At 39.2% G+C, this 21,080-nt stretch overlaps 1 protein-coding gene across 1 annotated transcript; it reads right to left on the bottom strand.

Annotated features, from left to right (window-relative positions):
• Positions 1–1,333: 1,333 nt before the first annotated feature.
• On the bottom strand, positions 1,334–6,379 carry ehf (ets homologous factor; the record flags this gene model as incomplete). Its single annotated transcript, XM_083893401.1, has 8 exons — positions 6,289–6,379; positions 5,636–5,893; positions 4,313–4,357; positions 4,176–4,220; positions 4,027–4,089; positions 3,892–3,936; positions 3,593–3,788; positions 1,334–1,433 (listed from the first exon to the last, which is right to left on the bottom strand). The coding sequence occupies exons 1-8, from the start codon at positions 6,362–6,364 to the stop codon at positions 1,334–1,336; spliced, it is 828 nt and encodes a 275-aa protein (XP_083749527.1). The 5' UTR covers positions 6,365–6,379.
• Positions 6,380–21,080: the final 14,701 nt, after the last annotated feature.

Below are 21,080 nucleotides of genomic sequence, written 5' to 3'. Positions count from 1 at the left end.
CCCTGGAAATGCCCGCCAGCCCATCACAGACCTACATGATTGACATCTCATATTTAATTAAAACATGATTTACTTTAGCTCCAAACGTGACATTTAGTGTACGTGTGTGTGAGAGCAGAGTGACAAAAGCTGTGACGGGATGTGGAATCATGCAGTAAGTAAACGTGGAAGCTGTCAGGAAAGTTAAAGTGTCAGTCCGTACCACACCATGTAAAAACGGACACATCAGCTTGAAAGATCATCAGACCCAGATTTGCTTACAAAGAAGAAGGAAATATAGGTTTTTTTTTATGTTAAACTTGTTAGACATCAAGTCATTCAACTGCTGCTTGTACAGAACCCGCCTGACAGCTATGGCACATACTGGCAAACAGTTAACTGTCTGGCATTTCACACTGTCATGATTAAAAAAATAAATAAATAAATGATTGGCACTAACTTTAAGTGCCTGTGATTTAGTTGGATTACAGCTGCAGATTCAAGTCACTCTCTGTTGGCAGTAAATATTGATCACGTCTCGGAAAGAGTAGCCACACTGTTTCCCTTCCTGTTGGAGAAACTATGCTACCTCCAGTTAGCATCAAAACTCCATTGTGGGGTATTGTAAAAACATGGTGGCCAAAAACGATGGACTCTGTAGAGCCAGCTGCTAAAATAAATATAAAAACCTAATTCATACAATAAGGTGATTACACGTTTTTTTTTCTTAAACTTTTTTAAATAATTATTTTATCTTCAATTTCTGCAGAATGAAAAAAAAATGCACATACATTTTACACACTGGACCTGTAAAGTCCCAGGAATCAGGACTAAACACAAAGGTCATACAAACAAACTGTACACTTCTTTGTCTGAAAATGGCTGAAATAATCTTTAATAAGCTTCATTCGTTCTTTCTTATGACGGAAACATCACCAAACAGTGCCATGTTTCCATCTCCAAACATGCAGCAAAATGAATGTAACGTACAAAATCATCGATGTGTTTATGGCACTTTATAACGATCAAGCATGCGTCCAAAGGACCACTCACATACAAATCTTTCTGCGACATGTTTGAATGTTGCATCAACATGCGCTCACTTGTGTGTAAGGATTGACAGGCTTGTGTCACAAAGTTGTTTATTATATTAAAGCACAATAATAATAATAATAATATTAATAATAAAAACATTTCAGTGCAACGTCACAGCATAGGGATGAAGTTAAAAGAAGAGAAAGTGAGGCAAATGTATCAACAATGTGTAAACAGTTCAAACATTGAAAAAACAGTCAGTTAAATGTATAAAATATTACATTTGCAAACAAAATCAAGTAAAACATAAATGAAAGTGTCACTTCTCTGACTCCCTCCATCCTCTTGCATTCCTTCCAAACTTGTAAACCAGCCTGCGACCATCCACTCGTTCTAGGATCTCCCTTTTGTAGTAATATCTGCAACAAAGGAGAAATGAACAGTGAATTTCTCGCATTTTCTTTTTTTCAGTGCACCAGGTTTTGCTGATGACTAAAACTGATGTTGTGTCCATGGCTATTAATCTATATCTTATTAATCATTGGTGTGTCTGTGTTTGTGAATGATGTAATCGGGCTGTAATTTCCTTTTACTGTTATTTCCTCGTGTCGTCATGACTCCCATTGTAGTTCTGGAGTAAATACCAGGTGAGGGCATGGCAGCTCCCAGCTGGTCACTGTAGTGCTCAAAATCAAACTTGCACCTCAAGCCCTCTCAGTAAATATGATGACTTAGTTTTGTATGCTTTATGTATAGCATTATAAAGGATATAAACATCTGTGGGAAAACATATCTAAGGACAATAATTTAAGTGGACAGCCAGTATTACATATCAAGTATGTATGGTTATAATTATATATAACAATATTGAATCTGATCCGATTATATGGATACATCATCCTGTTCAATTTACAGCAAAATTTGTGTTTGAAGTTACTGGAGGTGAAGTTGTGAAAATTCAATGAATACATAATTTGCGTTTATTTTGTGGCACCGTTCTTGTTGGACTGTTTTTCTTGTCTTTGGTTATATATATATATGAAACGTAATTCAGTAATTCAAACAGTAATTCAAATGAAAATAATAGTTTTTGTCCCTTTTGTTACAAGTGACAGACAGCATCAGTCAGTTTGGTGCAAAACAAACCAAATTAGCTTTGAGGTCAATGCTGACAATACCTGTAGGCACAGTTTGTAGTTTCCCAGTGCTTTGCACAGCAATAAAATTAGGCTTTTAAATAAGCTCATTGTGTCATTGTGTCTATAATGCAGCAGCCAGGAAGTTATTCTGAGGAGACGGCTGTTTATAGTTCACTTAGGGGGGAAAAGGGAAAAATAAGTACCATTTCTATAATGGGCCCATTGTAAGTAATCAGTGATTTGAAATAGTAATTATGCATTTAAAAGAGTTTGTGTTCACTAGTTTTAGATATGTAACTCTAAATGATTTCACCAAAAGCACATATTAAATAAATTGGATTAGGGGCAATGCAATGTTTTGCTTATTTTCTCATCACAGATTTTAAAAGCTATTGCAATACTAAAGAGAAGCCTTGTGTAAATATAAGTTGGTAATGTATTAAAAAGACTGTTTATCTGCCCTGAAAGAAAACCTAGAGAAAAACATAGTTTTTTTACTTTTTTTATTTAGTGATTTTTGTTTTGGTTGGTGTTACTATTATTCTGTGTTATTTGTATGCTGCATCCTTCATCTGAAAACAGGCTCTGTGAAGAAATACTATCAGACCTGCCACCTGACTGAGGGAGCATTTTTGTACCAGTAGTGCAGGGGCGGGCGGGGGCAAAAACATTTATCTAACAACAGTTGTTTGACAGGCTGTTTTTCGAGCACTAATTCACTTTTTGAAACTTTTTGTTATACTTCAACCTGTTTGCAACCAAGTTGCTTTACTGCAGGGATCTCAAACTGGCGGCCCCCAAATCAATTGAATGTGGCCCGCTAATTAATATCAACTTATGATGAGTTTAAAGTTGAAACAATTAATCGATTAATTGATTATTAATTTATTACTAAATTAATCGTCAAACTATTTTGATAATCGATTAATCGGTTTTAAGCTTTTTTCATGATTAAAACAAGATTTCTGATTGTTTTAGCTTCTTAAATGTCAATATTTGAGGTCATTTGAGTTTGAGAGTTTTATGGAAAATCTAAATATACAGCATGTTATTTCTGTTGCCGGGGTCTCTCACAATCAACACAATCACAAAAGACCTAGTTTGATGACTTTGGGATCATGATTGTCATGTGTCAAAAACACACACACATCCTGTAATCGTTTCAAAGTAAAAGCACTCTGTCGTTTCTCTCCCGTTTCCAATCTTTTTTTTTTTTTTTTGTCAAGCAAGGCCTTTATTATATCTAGGACCAGCAAGTGTCCTGCTTATGTCTTTAGTAGTTGACAAAATCAAAAAGTCCATTACCTTTTATAAAAATGCAAATTTATGTGAACATTTAACTTATACAGTGCTCTCTCTGTGTGTATTCCTGTATATTTATGACACACAAACTCAAGGTTTTGTACCAGTATACATGTATGACTGCTTTATAGGTTTACCTCATTGCCCGACTTAGTTTCTCATAGGTCATGCTGTTGTTATTCTTCTTCTTGCCCCATAATTGTGCGACTGCCTCGGACTTCAGAAAACGGAAAACACCCTCCGTGCGATCCTCCCATTTGATGAGCCCGGGGTTTCGTTCTGGGTTTAGTAGAATGTCCCTGATGAACTCCCATAAGTGGGTACCTCTTGGGTCTGTGGATGAGTTAGTTATAGAGGCGATGATAGATTAACATACAGTAAATAACATAAATATTATTAAAAAGTAAAGCTGAAATGGATGCATGCTTCGACTTACTGTGCTTTTTGACCTGATGAGTACGACTGTAGGATCGTTTTATATCTGCGGAACAGAAACAACATGATTCATTATACAGTGCTGTTTTGAGTTAGGCAATAGTCATTTATGTTGAATACATTTCAATTTCCTCACCTGGACTAGAGGGAGTGGGAGAGGCAACAGGTGCGAGAGGGTGAAGCGTGGAATCGTAGATTTCTAAGTTCACAGAGGAGGAGTTTTGTTAGATTTCTGATGTGATCTATTCAAAAATATAGTAGTAATAGAGCATTTATTTGTAATACCTCCAGGAGGATAACTGACATCTGGAAATGGGCAGCAGAAATCTACTGTGAAAGAAATAATAATAATGATAAGAAGAAGAACAATAATACATATAATTTATTTCACTTAATTTGCTCATAAATAGAGAGGATCTTACACTCTGGTTTGAGTTCCAGTTGCCCTAATTCCACATGGTATTGTCCTGTGTGGGGACGGGAAGGAAAAGTGAAATGAATTACGAGCACAAATCAGGAAATTCAATTAATCGAGAGTTATGTAATCATTAAAACTATTTTTATCTATTTCCACACTCATAATGAGACATCAAATATGCAGGCCATGCCAAATAACTTTACCTCCAAACTGTATCTCACACTTTTAGGCAGTGTACTATATTTTCACAACACTATTTTTGCTTTAATTTGCCACAATACAACCTGCAGGTAGATGGAAAAAATATAAACAGGATGCACCATGGGTAATCTAACCTGATCCTATGTACATTTTGATGACAAATGGCACTAACATGGCTCCGGGTTTTTTGTGGTAATTATAAACCAGATATAATAGGTCAGATAAACAATGACATATAAAATTGCAACATGTGGCCCTGAGATACTGAACACTGTTTTTTTTCCAGACAGTTAAAACAATAGCAGCACTGTGCTCTTGTGTGGTTTCCCGTAAAATGCTCCTTTACCTAGAGGTTAAACCTGTTGTACCTGGTCTCATGTCATGCTGCTTGGAAATGTGAAGTTGCATGTGCCATTTGGTTTTAAGCCACATCTAACTGCCATCTATGCTAGTTAAATCTGCAGTGTGTAAACCTTTGGTGATTATTGTTGTTGATTATGTTATTCTGCCTCTGTTAAAATGATTTATATCCTTCCTCTGAAATTAGTCAAGCAATACTATCAGACTGCTGACTGATTTCTGACACTTTTCATGGGTGCTTTCCTTTGTGTTTTCAGTCATACGTCAACCTGTCCTGTGTGCAGCGTGGTAATGCCACCACACTGGAGCTGATAGACTCAATCAGCATTGTGTGAACTCATTTGACACAATCGTTTGAATGTAATACACATTTGCTCTTATTTCAAAGTTACACACTACAACTTTAAAAGACCAAAAGCGAAGTCTTTAAACTTTTTTGGCAATAACTCTGAAACTCTGTTTTAGAACTGTGGAAGAACAAATTCTCAGCATGTTGCTCAGCAGCTCTGTTTGAAGAACCACTCTAGCAAGATCGAACAACAAATAGATCATCCCCCTCACTTTAGGTGGTCCTTCACTCGTCTATAGCACCATGACCCCTGACTGGATTTGTGATTTGTGATCCCCTCTCAGCATCCCTTAATCAAAACTGCTCGACACCGAACTCCAGTCCCCGGCTCTACTTTAACTGGGACTAATCATCTTCCATTCTTGAAACCCCTTAAGCCCACCTCTTAGACAAACAGAGACACAGATTCAGACGCACCGCTGCACTTGAGCTCTGTGATGTTGTGGAAGAGAGTGGGTCCCATGCTGCCAGCAGCACGGATGAAGTCCTGGTAGCTCAGGCTGCAGAGCTGATGGCCGTCAATGTCAAAGTTTTGAAAAGGAATGGTGGAGGCATCGATCTGGTACATGTCCATGAGTTGCTGCAGCCACTCCCACACCTGGTATTTCGTCCAGAATTGAGGGTGGGAGTCATGATGCCAGAGGCGACTTGTGTAACCCGACATCACCACCGGCACTGAGGACAGACAGGCTATGGTTATGATTGTTTTTACCCAAATCAGCAAATTATTCCTATAAATATGCATGAATTCCACTACCAAAGGTATTTGTCAATAATTAATCAACTGCTGAGCTGCTTCTTACTCAGAAATCATTCATTCATATGTTACATTTCTCAGCTCTGGGCTCACCAGGTGAGCAATATATCAGTTGCTAATTGTTAAATGATTTTCATTTTGAGCATTCAGTGCAGCAAGAGAGTGGATTTGTTGAACAGAGAGCATGCTAGCATATCTCCTTGAGGCATTTCAGGATATTCTACAATACAGTTTAATTAACTGATTCATGTCATGGAATAATGAGAAGGCATGCAGTGGGATTCCAGTGTGTTAGTGTGGGCAACATCCTCACCATCAGAGTAGGTGTTAGTTGAGCCCCAGGTTGTGGTCAGCTGGCTGTCCAGGGTGGTGGTTGGATTGATGCTCATATTTCAGCTTCTATGTGATGTACCATGGCCCAGGGGCTGGAAAGGAATAATGGACACATTTAAATGAAACAGTCACAACTCATTTTTAGCTTATATTGGGATTGTTCATCCAAAATTAGGAAAACGTTCTGTTTACACATATAATACTGTATGTTGAAGCAACCAACATTTGTTTGATAGAAAGGCTCTGTGTAGGATGCACAAAAATACAGGTCAGGATGAAAACACCATGAGGAATACCATAGTCTGTTTCTGCTGATAAATGTACTACTAAATGTACTACTAAATGTCATCTACTGCCTTAAAAACATATTCATTTTAGGGACGGACTTTCCAAGCAAAAATGTTATTTGGATATTCAAATGGGAATATTTGTTGAATATTCTGAATTACAGTGCGCAAGACTTGGCTCAGAGCTCCTCTTACCTGACAGTGTGGAGCAGCAAATGAGATGCATTCAAAGATTCCAGTAAATTGCATCCCTTCTATGGGATCTACAGCATGTTCAGCTTAGAGGAGCTACTTCACTGACTACACATCATTTGTAGTGCATTTTTTTTATCACAAGGTAGCAACGGCAGCAAGCACTTGGTCAGTAGAACACTTTTGTGGAAATAATGACATTTTAAGAGGTTTCTTGAATGCATCTTTTTTTATGATTAATTATTATTACTATTATAAAGAATGATTATATACAATCATTGATACAACATTAAAACATTATTCAGTTGTACAATTTCAAAAATAATTACACATAGTCACATTAATCAACTTTTTATAATCAAACAAATAACAAAATAATTAAATTTTCATGCCCATCTCCAATTTATCTGCCATGCTTGAAAAAGTTGGGGAGACACACGCGCACATTGCCAAAATCTGGTTTTGTGTGTAAGGCAAGACAAAATGTCTTAGCCTAAGTGTGTTTCAGAAACTGCTGCCCAATTAAATAATTGCCCTATACTCCACCACTACAGCTTAGATTTGTTAAATCATTATGTTATTCCCACATTCTGGTCAATGTTTTGAATGAGAACATCTTCCCGTATTTAAAACAAAGCTTCATGACATGAAAGGTAAACTCAATTTAAAGCATGTCATGCTGCAGACATTAATTATCTCTTAGCTGTTGTTGTAGGGGCAGTGGGACAATAAATGTTATCATACCATCATCAAACTCAAAGGTCAGCATGATGACATCTGTTTCACCCGTGGACACCAATTCTTAACACAGTGACCCATAATTCACCTCTCTGGAAGAGCTTAGGCAAACCTGAGTACACTTGTTACACATATCAAGAATGTTCTGCTTCACAGTTGTAATGTGATATAGTGATTGCTTATACATTTGGAATTTCAGTTGCAAAACAACTGTTGTCACAGTCATATTAAACCTGTGGTGTTGGCAAAGATTTTCAATGCAGTTTCTGTCAATATAACATCTTAACATGCATATATCCCCTTTTTAGAACTGCCATGTACTGTAAAGTGACCTTGAGTTCTCTGAAAAGCACCCTTAAATGTACATTTTTACATTAAATGTATAATACTAATAATTGTTATTATTATTATTATTATTTAGCAGTGTCACCTTAAAGTTGACAAAGACATCATGGATCAATGTTGTGTTAGCCGATGTGTAAACAATCACTCTCATGGGTACGTCTGCCATGGCGTAAAAGGACTGTGTCAGCTCTGCAGAAAAATTGGTTTCATTTCTGTTTGTCTGGCTTTAGGTTGCATTTATCTCGGTTAATAGCTCTGTTTTTGATTCTTTGAAATTTGCTTTACTCTTTATTGTGTGCACTTTTTCTATAAATAGCGTTGTTGAAACTAAGGTATAGGGAAAATGTGTTGATAAATGCATTATTGCTCCTACTATTTTACAGTAGGAATCAAACACCTATTCTCAGTACATATAATGTGTACATATTTGCAATGCTGTTCAGTACTGTTATGTGTATATTTTTTTACCTACACGTAAGACAGCTGAAGGTTTAAAGTCACGAGAGGCGGAAACAAACAAACAATTTCTATAAAGAAGCAATCATTTCTTCCACATTTTTCAAGAACATTCTCAGGAGCAGACATAGTGAAAACTGTGAAAATGAAAGTGTAATTTTATAACACACACACACAAACACACACACACACACACACACACACACACACACACACATACACATACACTGAGCCTTGTTTAACCAGGAGTTAGTTGGATTCTTTTTTTGAAACACACAGCTGCATGACAACCTACCAGAGCAGTAGATTGATGTCCGACCAGGCCCGATTGAGGTATCACGCAGATCCACTCTCAGCTGAATAGAGATCAGTACAGTACGGTGTCTGGAGAATCGAACACTGAACAGGACGAGTTGCTTCCTAAATATTTGAATTAACAGATGAAAGTATGCAGACACACTAGGTGCTGCCCCACCACAATGGGTGTTTTATTCTCCTAACTTCCTTATCATGCTCCAATTGGCAACCTGTCCTGGCACATATCAGGTGAATATTTGCATATTGCACACCCACACACACACACCCACACACACACAGACACACACACACACACACACACACACACACACACACACACACACACAGAAAGACATAAAACACATCCAAACGCACATGCACTCTCTGACTGACCGCTCCCTTTCACTCTACCCAAAAAAGCACGCACACACACACACACACACACACACACACACACACACACACACACACACACACACACACACACACACACACACACACACACACACACACACACACGAGGAGCCATATACCAGGTAGACTTGGATCCAAACACGCTCAAAATCCCACAGAGAGAGTGCAAGCGAGAGCACGCACTAAATTGCTGAAAGTCATTGTTTATACGGCTGCTTAAAATAGTGTTTAACCTTTCGAGAAAATGTCCCTTGTGTTATTATGTAGCACATCATTTGTTTTCCTTATTTCTTCATGATGAATGAGGTGAGGTGCTGACAGTTTAGGTAAGAGGACCTGAGAGAATTTGATAATTTTCTTTTAGAAAGTTGGTGGAACTTGTGGGGAAAAACAACAACAACACACATTTAAAAGGTGTGTGCCTATAGAAAAAAGATAAGAAAAGGCACTCGTTTGCGAGTGTATTTATTTTAACTGTCAGTGGCCTCTTTGAGCTTGAAATATGTTTGGGACAAACTCATTTTCACCCACAACTATACTTGTTTTCACTTCTTGACCTCTTTTCATTGCCATCACACCCAACTTTGATCTGCTCTTTAAATGGATTCCTGTGGCATGCGTTCATTCACAGGCGTAAATAATTAGCTTTGTTTTGCGGCTACAAATCCCTGTGAGCATTATACAACAATGTCAGGAGTGGAGAATGGAAAACAGGGGCTTTGTTATGTGTGAGGCCTTTGCCAGTGTACATATACACTTGACTGTTTTCCTGTCAAGTGTCATGCATTTCCCTGTGGGACATTCACAAGATGTGCACCCTTTGAAGAGGACATCAAATCATACTGCAAATGACACACGTTACACTGAGCCAAGTCAGTGCAAACGCTGTTATCACCAAAGATAAAAATCATGTTTCATTCAAATTAGCCAGGGTGAACTGTACAACAGTGAAACGTGACAGTGATTGTTTTGTTGTTTTATTATGATGTTAAGTTTTATTTTTATCATCGGAATCAATCAACACATTTCCAGTGTATGTATCAAAAATACTTCTAACTGAACTCTATATGTACTGCTGCCCTACACAGACAGTGATCAGAGGGAGTTCAAACATTCTATTTTTGCATGATGCCAATTAGGGTTTGGGCAAAATGTAACATCTCTGATCCGAGATCTAAATCTGATCTGTAGCATTGCACCACTACAAAACCTCTTGGGACCAGACGCACTAACGGTATCTTGTTGATAATTGAAGTGACGTTGAGCAGGGTTGAACTGTAAAAAAAAAAAAAGGCAGCAAGAAGAGGCGTGCATGGAAAGTATGCCAGGTTTCAGAGCTTCTTCAGCAGAGTTACATGGATGGAAAGATGACGAACAGATAAACCAAATTAATTTAGTTCTTATATAATATTAATACACTGTAATCATATAAAACCAACCAAGGCTTAATGTTCAATCATCTCAAGCAAACTGGATTAAAATGGAACTGAACTGTCAAACAGCATTATAATCCTGACAGGCCGACATTAACGGCCTTTCTTTTATTTCCGTGGATTCCTGTGATCAACATGTCGGCCTCTGTACTCCACAGTTCAGCTTTGGAAGCTCACACTCTCTCCCCAAGCAATGTGTGACTTGGACTTCTGCCCACAGCTCAGCCTCAGAGGTAATGAGGGAATTCAGCGTTTGCATGATTATCTCTGAGAGTTCCTCTCATCTCCCCATGCACCCCACAATGCTACAGTCCTAATGGTACAATCCACTTCTACTGATCACCCTCTCCTGACTCCATCCTGCCTTCACAAGTTATGTATAACTCACCTGTAGTCCTGTGTGGCCTGGCTGATTTAAAACAGCTTTTCTGAAGTTTTTTGTGCCGCAGTTTCTAATCTTTGTTTTAAAGGGTAAACCATTTCCATAATGTAATAAGGGACCTAAACTTCATTTGGTGCCATCCCCCCGTGAATGTCGTTCAGTGAAGTAAGATTAATATGTCAATCAGCCGTGAACTGAACTATATGGTCATCAGTGAGGCCTGTCTCTTAGCTTCTTCTTTTTATTTTTTTTTTTGTTCTCTCTCTAGCACACCTTTTTTTTCTTCCTCACCATGTCACAAGTAGTGCCTGGTATTTGGCATCTCATTTCATGGATTTTTGTTCCGCTTTTTCAGGGTGGATGTGGGTCGACATATGCAGAAGTCCGCTGGGGGAATAGCAAAAAGGGAGAGGCAGAGTTGGAAAGATCAAAGTCTGTCATATCAACTCCACTCTGTGTGAGTCAGTCAGCCAGCAGTGTCAGAGGCAGTGAAGACATCCTTGCTGACAAGAAAATGTCATCAAAACGCTGGCATTATAGACAGTGTAATCTATTTTTAAAGCGTGAATCAAGCAGAAGCTTATGTCACCTTCCAATAATAGTTTACTTCTGATCCACTTATAAAGAAGCTTATGGCTTACTTATTGGTGGTCTTAAGTGTTAATGCTTTATTTGAGGATGTGGTCAAAAGTTCCCCTCTGACGGGAAAGGCTGTCAAATCTGTCAGTCAGAAGAAACAGACAAGACAGGAGGAGGATACAGTGTGCATGCTCTAATGAACAGGAACTTATTAGTGGGAGTATGTCCATTACTGTCCCACTTGCCTCCCCTCTTTCATTAGCTGCTTATCACGCCAGTTAGTGTCATCTTTAATACTTCACATTTTGATTAGCATATGATCCACAGGGAAATAAGAAAAAAATCATTTTATTAGTGTCAATTACTGCTACAAATGACAATTTCACTGCCTAAATCGTCATTTTACGTTTCCCACCGTCAATGAGCAATGACTGTAATTACAGTGAAGTGCAACAGAAAAAAAAACAGAATTATTCACAAAGCCTCTTCTCTCTTTCTTCTCTGTCTTGTTCTTTTGAACTCCATCATTTCCACTTTACTTGGTATTTGGCTGGCTTTATTCATCAAACTGCACGGGCAACACAATTTCCCTGTGTGTACCACAAGTGGCATGTTCAATTGCAAGAGTGTAGGAGTGCCATAAATGAAGTTAAAAAAAAACACCTTTTCACCTGAATAGTGTGCAGACGCTTGCACATGACGAGGTTGGGTGTAGGTTCAGCTTCAGCCTGTAGGTGACACTGTTGTCTCACACACTGCTGGGCCAATCTCGTGGAGGCATGAACATGTGAGAAGTGGAATACACAGATGTGAAATGAGAAGGTGTGGGCAATGAAACATGCTTGCTGACAGTTATTGATGCCAGTACCTACAGATGGTGCTACTCATGAGGGGACAGTAACACATACATTATCAGCTTTTACATGCGGATGCAAGAACGATACATGAGTGCGAAAGAGTGGAGAGAGGTTTCAGCAGACTCTGAGGAGTACAGGGACGGGTTTGGTGGCATATATGGCCGCTATAGGTTGCCGCAGCTACAGACGGCCCCTTGTGTCTCACACAGATGGACCACCAACTTAGTCCTTTCCTGGACATAAGTGGCTACTTGTGTGTCTGAGTCTTAATACAACAATAACCTGTTATTGACAGTGAATCCTCAGCCGCACCAGTGTGTAATCTATGAACATCCCTGATTATTTAGAACAGTACATTCACAAGCCACACTGCTAGGTATTAAAGCTACAGTGTGTTACACTGTTTCTGTGTTGATGCTCTTATTCTGCACAATTGAAAGGTTTATCACATCAAAATGCTGAATGACTGAGTTTTTTTGAGTAGTAGAATTCACTTCTGGAATATTTCATGGGCACTTCTTTGCGTTTTCAGTCAGTTTAAAGGTTTGTCTTGCCATAAACAAACCACTCGCTGTGAGCAGCCCACAAATATGGCCAGGAGAGATGAGATATAAGCACCACTATACCGAAACAGAGAATCTTAAAGGACATCTGTTAATTCTACTGTTGTCTTTTTCAAGGTATTTTTTCCTGAGAACTGCTGCTCACTGGATATTTTCTCTTTTTCGGACCATTCTCTGCAAAATCCTATAGATGCTTGTGAGGGAAAATCCCAGTGGACCAGCAGTTTCTGAAAGCCCGTCTTAAGAAAGCAATACAAATCATCTTTCTACCCCATTCTGATGGTTCAGTTTCAAATTCAACAGGTCATCTTGACCACATCTGTATGCCTAAATCATTGGTTCTCAAAGTGCGGCCCGGGGGCCAATGGCGGCCCGCAGAATCATTTCTGGCAGCCCGCAATGAATTCGATTGATAGTTTTAATCCAGGAGCTACGAAGCTTATTAAATGTTTATTGGACATTACTGGATACAGACCAATAAGTGTAAAAAAAATACTGGGTATTTACCTGGTTTCTGTATGGTGAATTTTAGTGTATTATTGGGTTATAAGCTGGTAATAAGCAGGTAGCTAAAGCCCCCAATTACTAGCTATTTACCCAGTAAATATATGGTAACAGAAATGTGTTACTTGGTATTAACCTGTAATTAGAAGGTAAGAACAATGGCCAAAATACTGGGTAATGCTTAAATTACATTATATTAACGCTTATATTACTTAACACTAAACTGTAGAGCTGCAATCTGGTCATTAAAATGATGACAAATGGGTTTTCTTTCGGTTTTTTTTTCCTTTGGCGGCCCTCAGTCCAATGTTGGGTTCCTAAATTGGCCCTCAGGTATCAAAACTTTGAGAACCCCTGGCCAAAATGTACCGAGTATCTACCACCTGATTAGACATTTGTAGATTGATGTTAAAGAGCAGCAGGTTTTCCGAAAATATGGCTGGTGAGAGTAAGTATATAATGAGTGTCAACTAAAGATTCTGGTTATATCAACATTAAAGAGATAAACCCACATAGACTTGTCGCAGAACGATTCAATTTTCCCTCAGCTATAAAAAAACAAAACTATCTAACTCATTGTTTCAGTTTTATGGTCCCTGCTTTGCTTCTCATTGCTCTCCTCGGTGCCATTTGAAGATGTAGCGCCGACCTCTTACCTGTGCAGCACTAAACAGCAGACTTAGCCACGCGCTGGCACACACAGTAGAGCATTTAGCTGAATAAGAGCCAGATATTCACTCAAGAGTTGGTCGAGAATGGAAGTAGGTGACTCACCGGCATGCATAATATCCTGTAATTTCCTGGGATCTGTGCTCATTCACACAACGCATGTGCTTCACTGTGCTGTGAGTCAAAAAGACAAGAATCAACTTTGATCCTCCATTTAACAGAAAGTGCCATGTGTACAACAAGAAACTTACTGAGCATGGAAGAGAAAGTGCCCCCATAATCCATGCTTCATAAATATTACAGAATTATATACAGTGACTATTTAGACAGTGGCTGATAACTACTTGTTCTACTCCCTGCAATTAAGAGGAACAGAGTATATTTGCCATTTACACAGGTAAATTACAGTACAGGTACATTTGAATTCTTGTGCGTTTCTCTGAGTTAGAAAACAGTTAACACAATGATAATATAAAAACAATATATAATCAATAAATACACATAATACACACACACTCTATACTGTGTGATGCAAACTATTGCAGTGTAGCCTAAATTGTTTGCACATTAGCGTATAGGTATAATTAATATGGACTTGTCACGCTCAACTGTGAAATCAAACAAATAAATGTGTCTACAATTTCTAAAAAAAACTATTAAATTTAAAAGGTTACTGTGTATTTACTGTTTATATATGCTAGACTATGACATTAAAAGTCCAGTGTGTAAGCTTTAGTGACATCTGAAGGAGAGACAGCAGACTGCACTCACCTCCACTCACCCCTCCCTTTTTTACATTTGCATGAGGTATCAATGAAAGCTTTCATATACCAGAAATGGTGTTTGCATAGTAAGCTTCTACATCAAAATGTGAAACGTGCAATAGTTGATTTGTCCGTTCGGGCTACAGTAGAGACATAGTGCAAGATGGCAGCCTCTTCATAACAAAGGCCCTTGTCTAAAGTTCAAATAAAAGGCTACTAAGACCCAATTGTATTTATTTAAAACACTTACACACTTATAGAAACATGCTCACTGGAAGTATATTCCATTTCTGCTCATATACCCTGCTAAATGTTACACAGTGGACCTTTGAAAAAGCAGTAAAAGGTATTTAAGCTGCCTTTATTTAAACTGGCCATACTGTGCACTATTAGTCACTAAAGGTGCTATGTTTTATAAATATTAATAAGTAAGGAGAGTTAATTGACGACAAGTTTGACATTTGCTGCGAAGAATTATGATTGTCTCACTGACAGCTGGCTGATAACAGCACCGCAGAACATGGAGTGGAGTAGCAGCACATGTCGTCACATTATTGGTTTAATAGTTACCTTGGAAACACCCAGTATGCATCAGACCTTTGTTAATAAAGCAGCAGTGCTAGTTTATACAGGATTACTGTAATCAAGAGTAGAAATGTGATGAGTGGCGGAACATGGAACGCTTGCTATAGAAGCAGGATATCACGTGAAGTAGCAAGACTGAAGGTTGAGCCATACTGTCAGCCAACTGATGCCAGTGGGGTGCTGATCTGATCCTGGTGAATTAGCTGTAGTGCCTTCAGCTGTCAACCTTTTCCTGAAATTATGAGATACCCCTTACTGTGCGCATATGATTGTCGTAGTATGCTAATTCAGTGAAACCACATGTCGGGAGGGGGGAGATTAATCAATTTTGACCCTCCCCCGCTGAGGTAAAGCTGCTGTCGCGTTTCAGGATAATGCAGAATAACATTTTTCAGCAGTTTTACACACTTTTCAAGAACTTCACAGGTAACATAAATCAGAAAACAGCGGGGGCTCCCATCATAACGAGGAATAATATGTGCACTTTGACATATTTCATGAGTGAAGAAAGTAGGGGACACGTGTGTTTTGATTTCTGCACAAGAATGCACTGGTATTTATTTCTCCTGCGTAGCTGTCCAACGCTCCACACCCTTTCATTTCGTCTTCACACTGCTGTTGCTAAAAGTAAGACCTGTATAACCTGTTAATAACAGCTTGTTTTTTTTTTTTTCCTGTAAACGCAAATGTCACTGACAGAAAATGCTACATAACTCCATGAAAAGGAAAACACATTTTTCCTAGTAGGAAATTCCTGGTGTGAAAAGGTCTGACAAGAAATTGTGACATTTTGTGATTATGGCATAAACACCTGGAGACGTGTAACTTTTCTTTTCTGTAAATTTGGAAAAAAGTGCTTCACAAAGGCGGCAAAAGATTATTCCCCAAAAAACAGAACCACTGTGTTTTGTTCTGTGTTACACGGTGACGTGCAGTCAGGGGAAATTTGAGGTTAAGTTCATGTAAGGTTTGTATTTTTATTTTTTTTTTGTATTTTTTAATTTCAGATAACCTTACCACAGTTCAGGTGATTTTCATAGTCTAATAAAAGCGACTCAACAGCGCTGTTTTCTGGTCAGGCAGCGGCTGCACAAGCCATTCACCATTGCGTTCTATTACAGAGCAAAGGCACAGACCTTCTCTGCCTTTCTGTCTCATCGGCGTGAATGGGACTGTTTGCACATACGCTGCCTATTGACGTTACTGTACTATGTTTGTGCTGCGTTTACGTTCGCATTGCTTTCGAGAGTCACGCCCTGTTGCTGTTTTGCGTCCAGCAATTTAGCGGGAGGTGTAATGACGGCTATACAAGAGAGGCTTAAACATTTCTTAAGGCTGGAATTTGATGAAAAAACTGAAGCTTTTATCAGGAGACCCACGCCTGAGCTACCGGACCCTCTCCAAAGGAAGGGACAGAAAATTATACGCAGTTTTCAAAAGGAGTGGTATCAGAAAAAGGACAGTTTTTTAACGCACACGCACATACATTTAAGTTTCTGTTATAGTACATTACAATCTTGATATTCTCATATTGCATGGTGCACTGTCTGCAACATATGAAATACTAATGTAGTGTGTGTACGTCTTGGTCCGTGACTACCTGCCTACCCTACCCTAGAGCTCACCGCACATCACTGGTGTTACATGATCATGAGTCATAATCGACAGACATTGTTTGCAGACAGCATCAATTCATAAATGAGTGACCCTTTTCTTCTGAGTATACTCTTTTCTTTTTGATATGAGCAGGCAGCAGTTAGCATTGTTGTCAGGGGGTGTGACATATTACTCTTGCACAAGATAATAACACATCCACAGAAGAGATGTCTAATGTCTAAGCCCTCCAGCCCTCCAATCCTCACTTTTGCTTTTCTTTCCGCCATGGTGTCCGTCCCTCTCTTTACCTTTCAATCTCTACCTCCATTAAGAGTTCATAGTGCCTCAACAGGGAAACTCAAACTGTAATCTGAAAGGTTTTCCTGAACAACTTTGACAGTCTAAAAGTGGCACACACTGCCACCTGCAGAGTTGAACAAACGATGGAAGAGGAGGAGGAGGATGTGAGGAACTGTACAGAAAGAAATGAGAGAGTGATGGGAGGAGAGCGGCAATTAGCATTCCTGGGGCTGCCTGTGTAACTAATTATGTGAGAGCATTGTGACAGGGAGGCTGTAGAGAGCAGTAATGGGATCCCTGTTACTTAATGAACATGTCACAAGCTTTTGTCTGCACTGAAGGAAAGAGACAGTGCTTGATGACAACTGGCTAACCTGTGGGCATTGTGTGCATTGCATGTGTTTTGTGTGTCATGTCCCGTTGCATGTCTGCAGGGGAACATGAGGACATTGTGTGATTGCAAAGTCCATACTGATGGAGAGGAGGCTGGAGGTGTTTGTAAAGCATTGCAAGGGTGTTAATTTCTGCGATGTTGCAGATAAAGTGACAGACATGAACAAAATGTGGGCAAGGGAATGGCCACATCGATGATAAAGGAGAATCTGTATGGCTCTTAATCCTAATTATGAATTCCACAGAGACTTACAGTCTCACACATTTTAGATTGAATGACTGTTAATCAGTGTTGTGTAAAATGGACCCCTTGCTGCCTCTGCCTGTTCATCAGTAACAGTTGGGGCATTCAGCAGTCTTTACTTTCTGAGATTAACTATGGACAGCAAACTCTGTCACTCTGAGCTGACCCTGAGGTGCAAAACACAAACGCAAATCACAACACACAAACACAACAGCAGAAAACACATGTATATATATACTGTATGTATATATATATATATATATATATATATATATAGGGTTGGCCGCAATATTATTGGCCACCGGGCCACGGTGGATGTCCCAGGCTAGCGAGGGGGCAATATAACTATGTGTGCTGCCATTTCTGAGAAAGGTGTGGCCACTCACATTCCCAGTCTTGGCCCATACAACACACAGAAGCTCCTCATCTTCTTGGATCGCCTTTATTTAGATTTGATCCCTGAAAATGAGAGAGGTCTCGTAGGGCCTCACCTACCAAGCTATGTTATTGTGTGGGACAATGTGAATTTCCACAGTGGCCTGCTCATCAGGGCCTGGTTCACTACCCACCCACATATGAGCTTTTGCAGGTGAACCATGGTGTTGTGCTGAACCACCCAGGTTATTTTTTCAAAAGCACCAAGAGTGTTGAGAACGTCCGGTCTGGTTCGAGAAATGAGCCAAACCAATTGAGAAGGATCTTTTGCATTTTGGTGACACTGACTATTTATATGGGAAAGGTGATGTGCTGAACTGTAAGACTGTTTTGCAAAAAGATCTTAGAGTTTTGAGAATTAACATACTGTTTAATTAAGTTATTAAATTAAAGTCTTATTCAGAGAAGGCCCGTCTTGTCTTATATATATTATATATACTATATATTATATAATCATACATATACATATATATGTATATATATATATGTTATATACACATATACATGCAAAAGTGTACACATAGAGCCATATTCAGCAGCATTTATTGACATATACAATCCTGTTCTTAATTCCAAAGCTTTTGTCGTTTTTTTTCAGCCAATCAGCTGACAGTCACAAAGAACAAATGGCTACTTTCGCTCCCAGCCGAGGCTGCTGCTGCTGCTGCAGTGTGTGTGTGTGTGTGTGTGTAAAAGGAAAAACCACAGAAGAAGTAAACTGCGGCTGTACTTTTTAACAAAGACAGAGACAGACACAGATCTCACTTCTGCTATGTGAGTGGGTTGTTAGCATTTTAAGCTAGCGAGCTTTATGCTAACATGTTAGCATAAACGTTAGGAGACTTCATTGTCGTAAAAACAACAAATAGACGGATTATTTAGCGGCCGAAAGAGAGCAGGACAAACACAATAGTTGTCTGAGATGATGACATTGTGACGCCAGCACCTCTTCTTCTTAACCTTCTGTCTTCTTATGGGGTGAGTTTTCATTAACATCGTCAATATACTTTACGTTATTGTTCATTCAAATACAAGGATTAAAACATGTTCTGTCTTTAAATAATCCACTGTGCGTTTCAGAACGTTACGTGGCTGCATTGTTATTGACTAGCTTCAGAGCTTGAATCATGTGAGAATGACACAGCTTTGTGTATGAAGTATTGACTGTGATGCTAATCATTTAGCAAATAGCTGAGAGTTAGCACATCATCAGCTCATTCAGTAACAGACTGGAGAACACTGTAACGTTACACTGATTGCTTAACTGACTGAAGAGGTGAATTATCAGCTTCCTCTGTGACCAGTGGCGTGTCCGATGTTTCGCCAAACGTTACAGGAGCAGATTGTCTGCTCAGGAGAGCATCCAGTGTCTCTTGTTTATGGCGCTTTTTAATGTGCATTGCACTCGCTCCCTGAGGCTGTTTATGCTCCTTATGTGGGAAAATTGTCTGAAAAGCATTTGGTTTTAGTCTTCATTTATACCCAGCCACTCCTGTGAGCGCTTTTAGCAGTTGTGGTTAACTAAAAGGCTCAAAATGCATCAGGAAAAAAATGTTGAGAACACAGACGTGTATCTTTGCGAAGTTGTGTCTGTCCACAGGCATCTTCTCACTCCTTTCTCCTCTTCTTGTCAGTAGGAAAGCAGTGTAAACTCAAACCAATCCCCTTGTTGCCTTTTGACTGGAAATTGCATCCAAAAGCAGCACAATGTGGCATTTTACCTTATAATTATTTTAACTGTGCGCACGTAAACACACACAAGGTCAATAGCTGTTCTACCAAGCGCAACCATTATACATCATCACCCCCAGAGTGCATTGCGCGCAGAAAGCACGTATGTCAAAATATGCACTTAATATTTTAGATTTTTAAATCAATGTGTTTATAACATATTTTAGTACAAGAGAACAATTGTGGCTTATTAGGGCCTACAAGTCTTCATAGCCAGGGTTCCTTTTAAGACAGCATACCTGCTGCACAGGTTTTTGTCTCGAGTTACTCATGCAAAACATTGCTATTTCAATTGCCGTTCCTAAAGTCACTACTGGCTCAAGAGAAATGCTCTTTATATAATAAAATATACACAATGCAGAGGAACTACTCAAATACAATTAAGTCAGCGTAATCACTTTCGCAAGAGGAGAGCATGAAGAGAAAGATTAATTGTGTGGAGGATTTGTGGTGTGGGGAGGGTTGATTCCTCACCATCTTGTCTTGGCTTTCTCGCCCACTACCTTTTAGCCCCCATCCTTTTTGAACAGCTGAAAAGTCTGAGATACATTATTGGAGCTAATCAGAGTCGAATGAGGAAAGCACTGAGGTGAGACAGCAGAAATTACCTCCGTCCTCAGCTTGGCTGTTTCTCTGTGCCCTCTTTCTCTGCAGCCTATGTCCACATGTTCTCTGATAGAGGTGGAGGGATAAAAAGGTGGAGGGAGATGACAGTGGTGGGGGCGCGTCATGAGGTGTAGTCACAGAGCTGAGACAATTGCACCCTGAAGTGAAGGTGATGAAATGATTCTCTAATACAATGAAGTGGGAATGAAAAGAAATGAAGGTTACAGTGGAGGGTGATTTAGAGTTAATTTAATTTAATTCTTTTTCATTGTCCAGATGGTGGTCACATTTTGTGGCAAGGGCAGCATACAGTGACTTTACAGAATCTACTTTAATAAATGGACCAAAACAACACAGCTTCATATAATAACAGCATATTATAGAGTGGACTGTGTTGTGACT

Source organism: Microchirus variegatus, assembly GCF_963457635.1.
Source record: "Microchirus variegatus genome assembly, chromosome: 8".
Lineage (NCBI taxonomy): Eukaryota > Metazoa > Chordata > Actinopteri > Pleuronectiformes > Soleidae > Microchirus > Microchirus variegatus.
The sequence above is the reverse complement of the archived record's forward strand: the minus strand, read 5'-3'. Positions and strand labels throughout refer to the sequence as shown.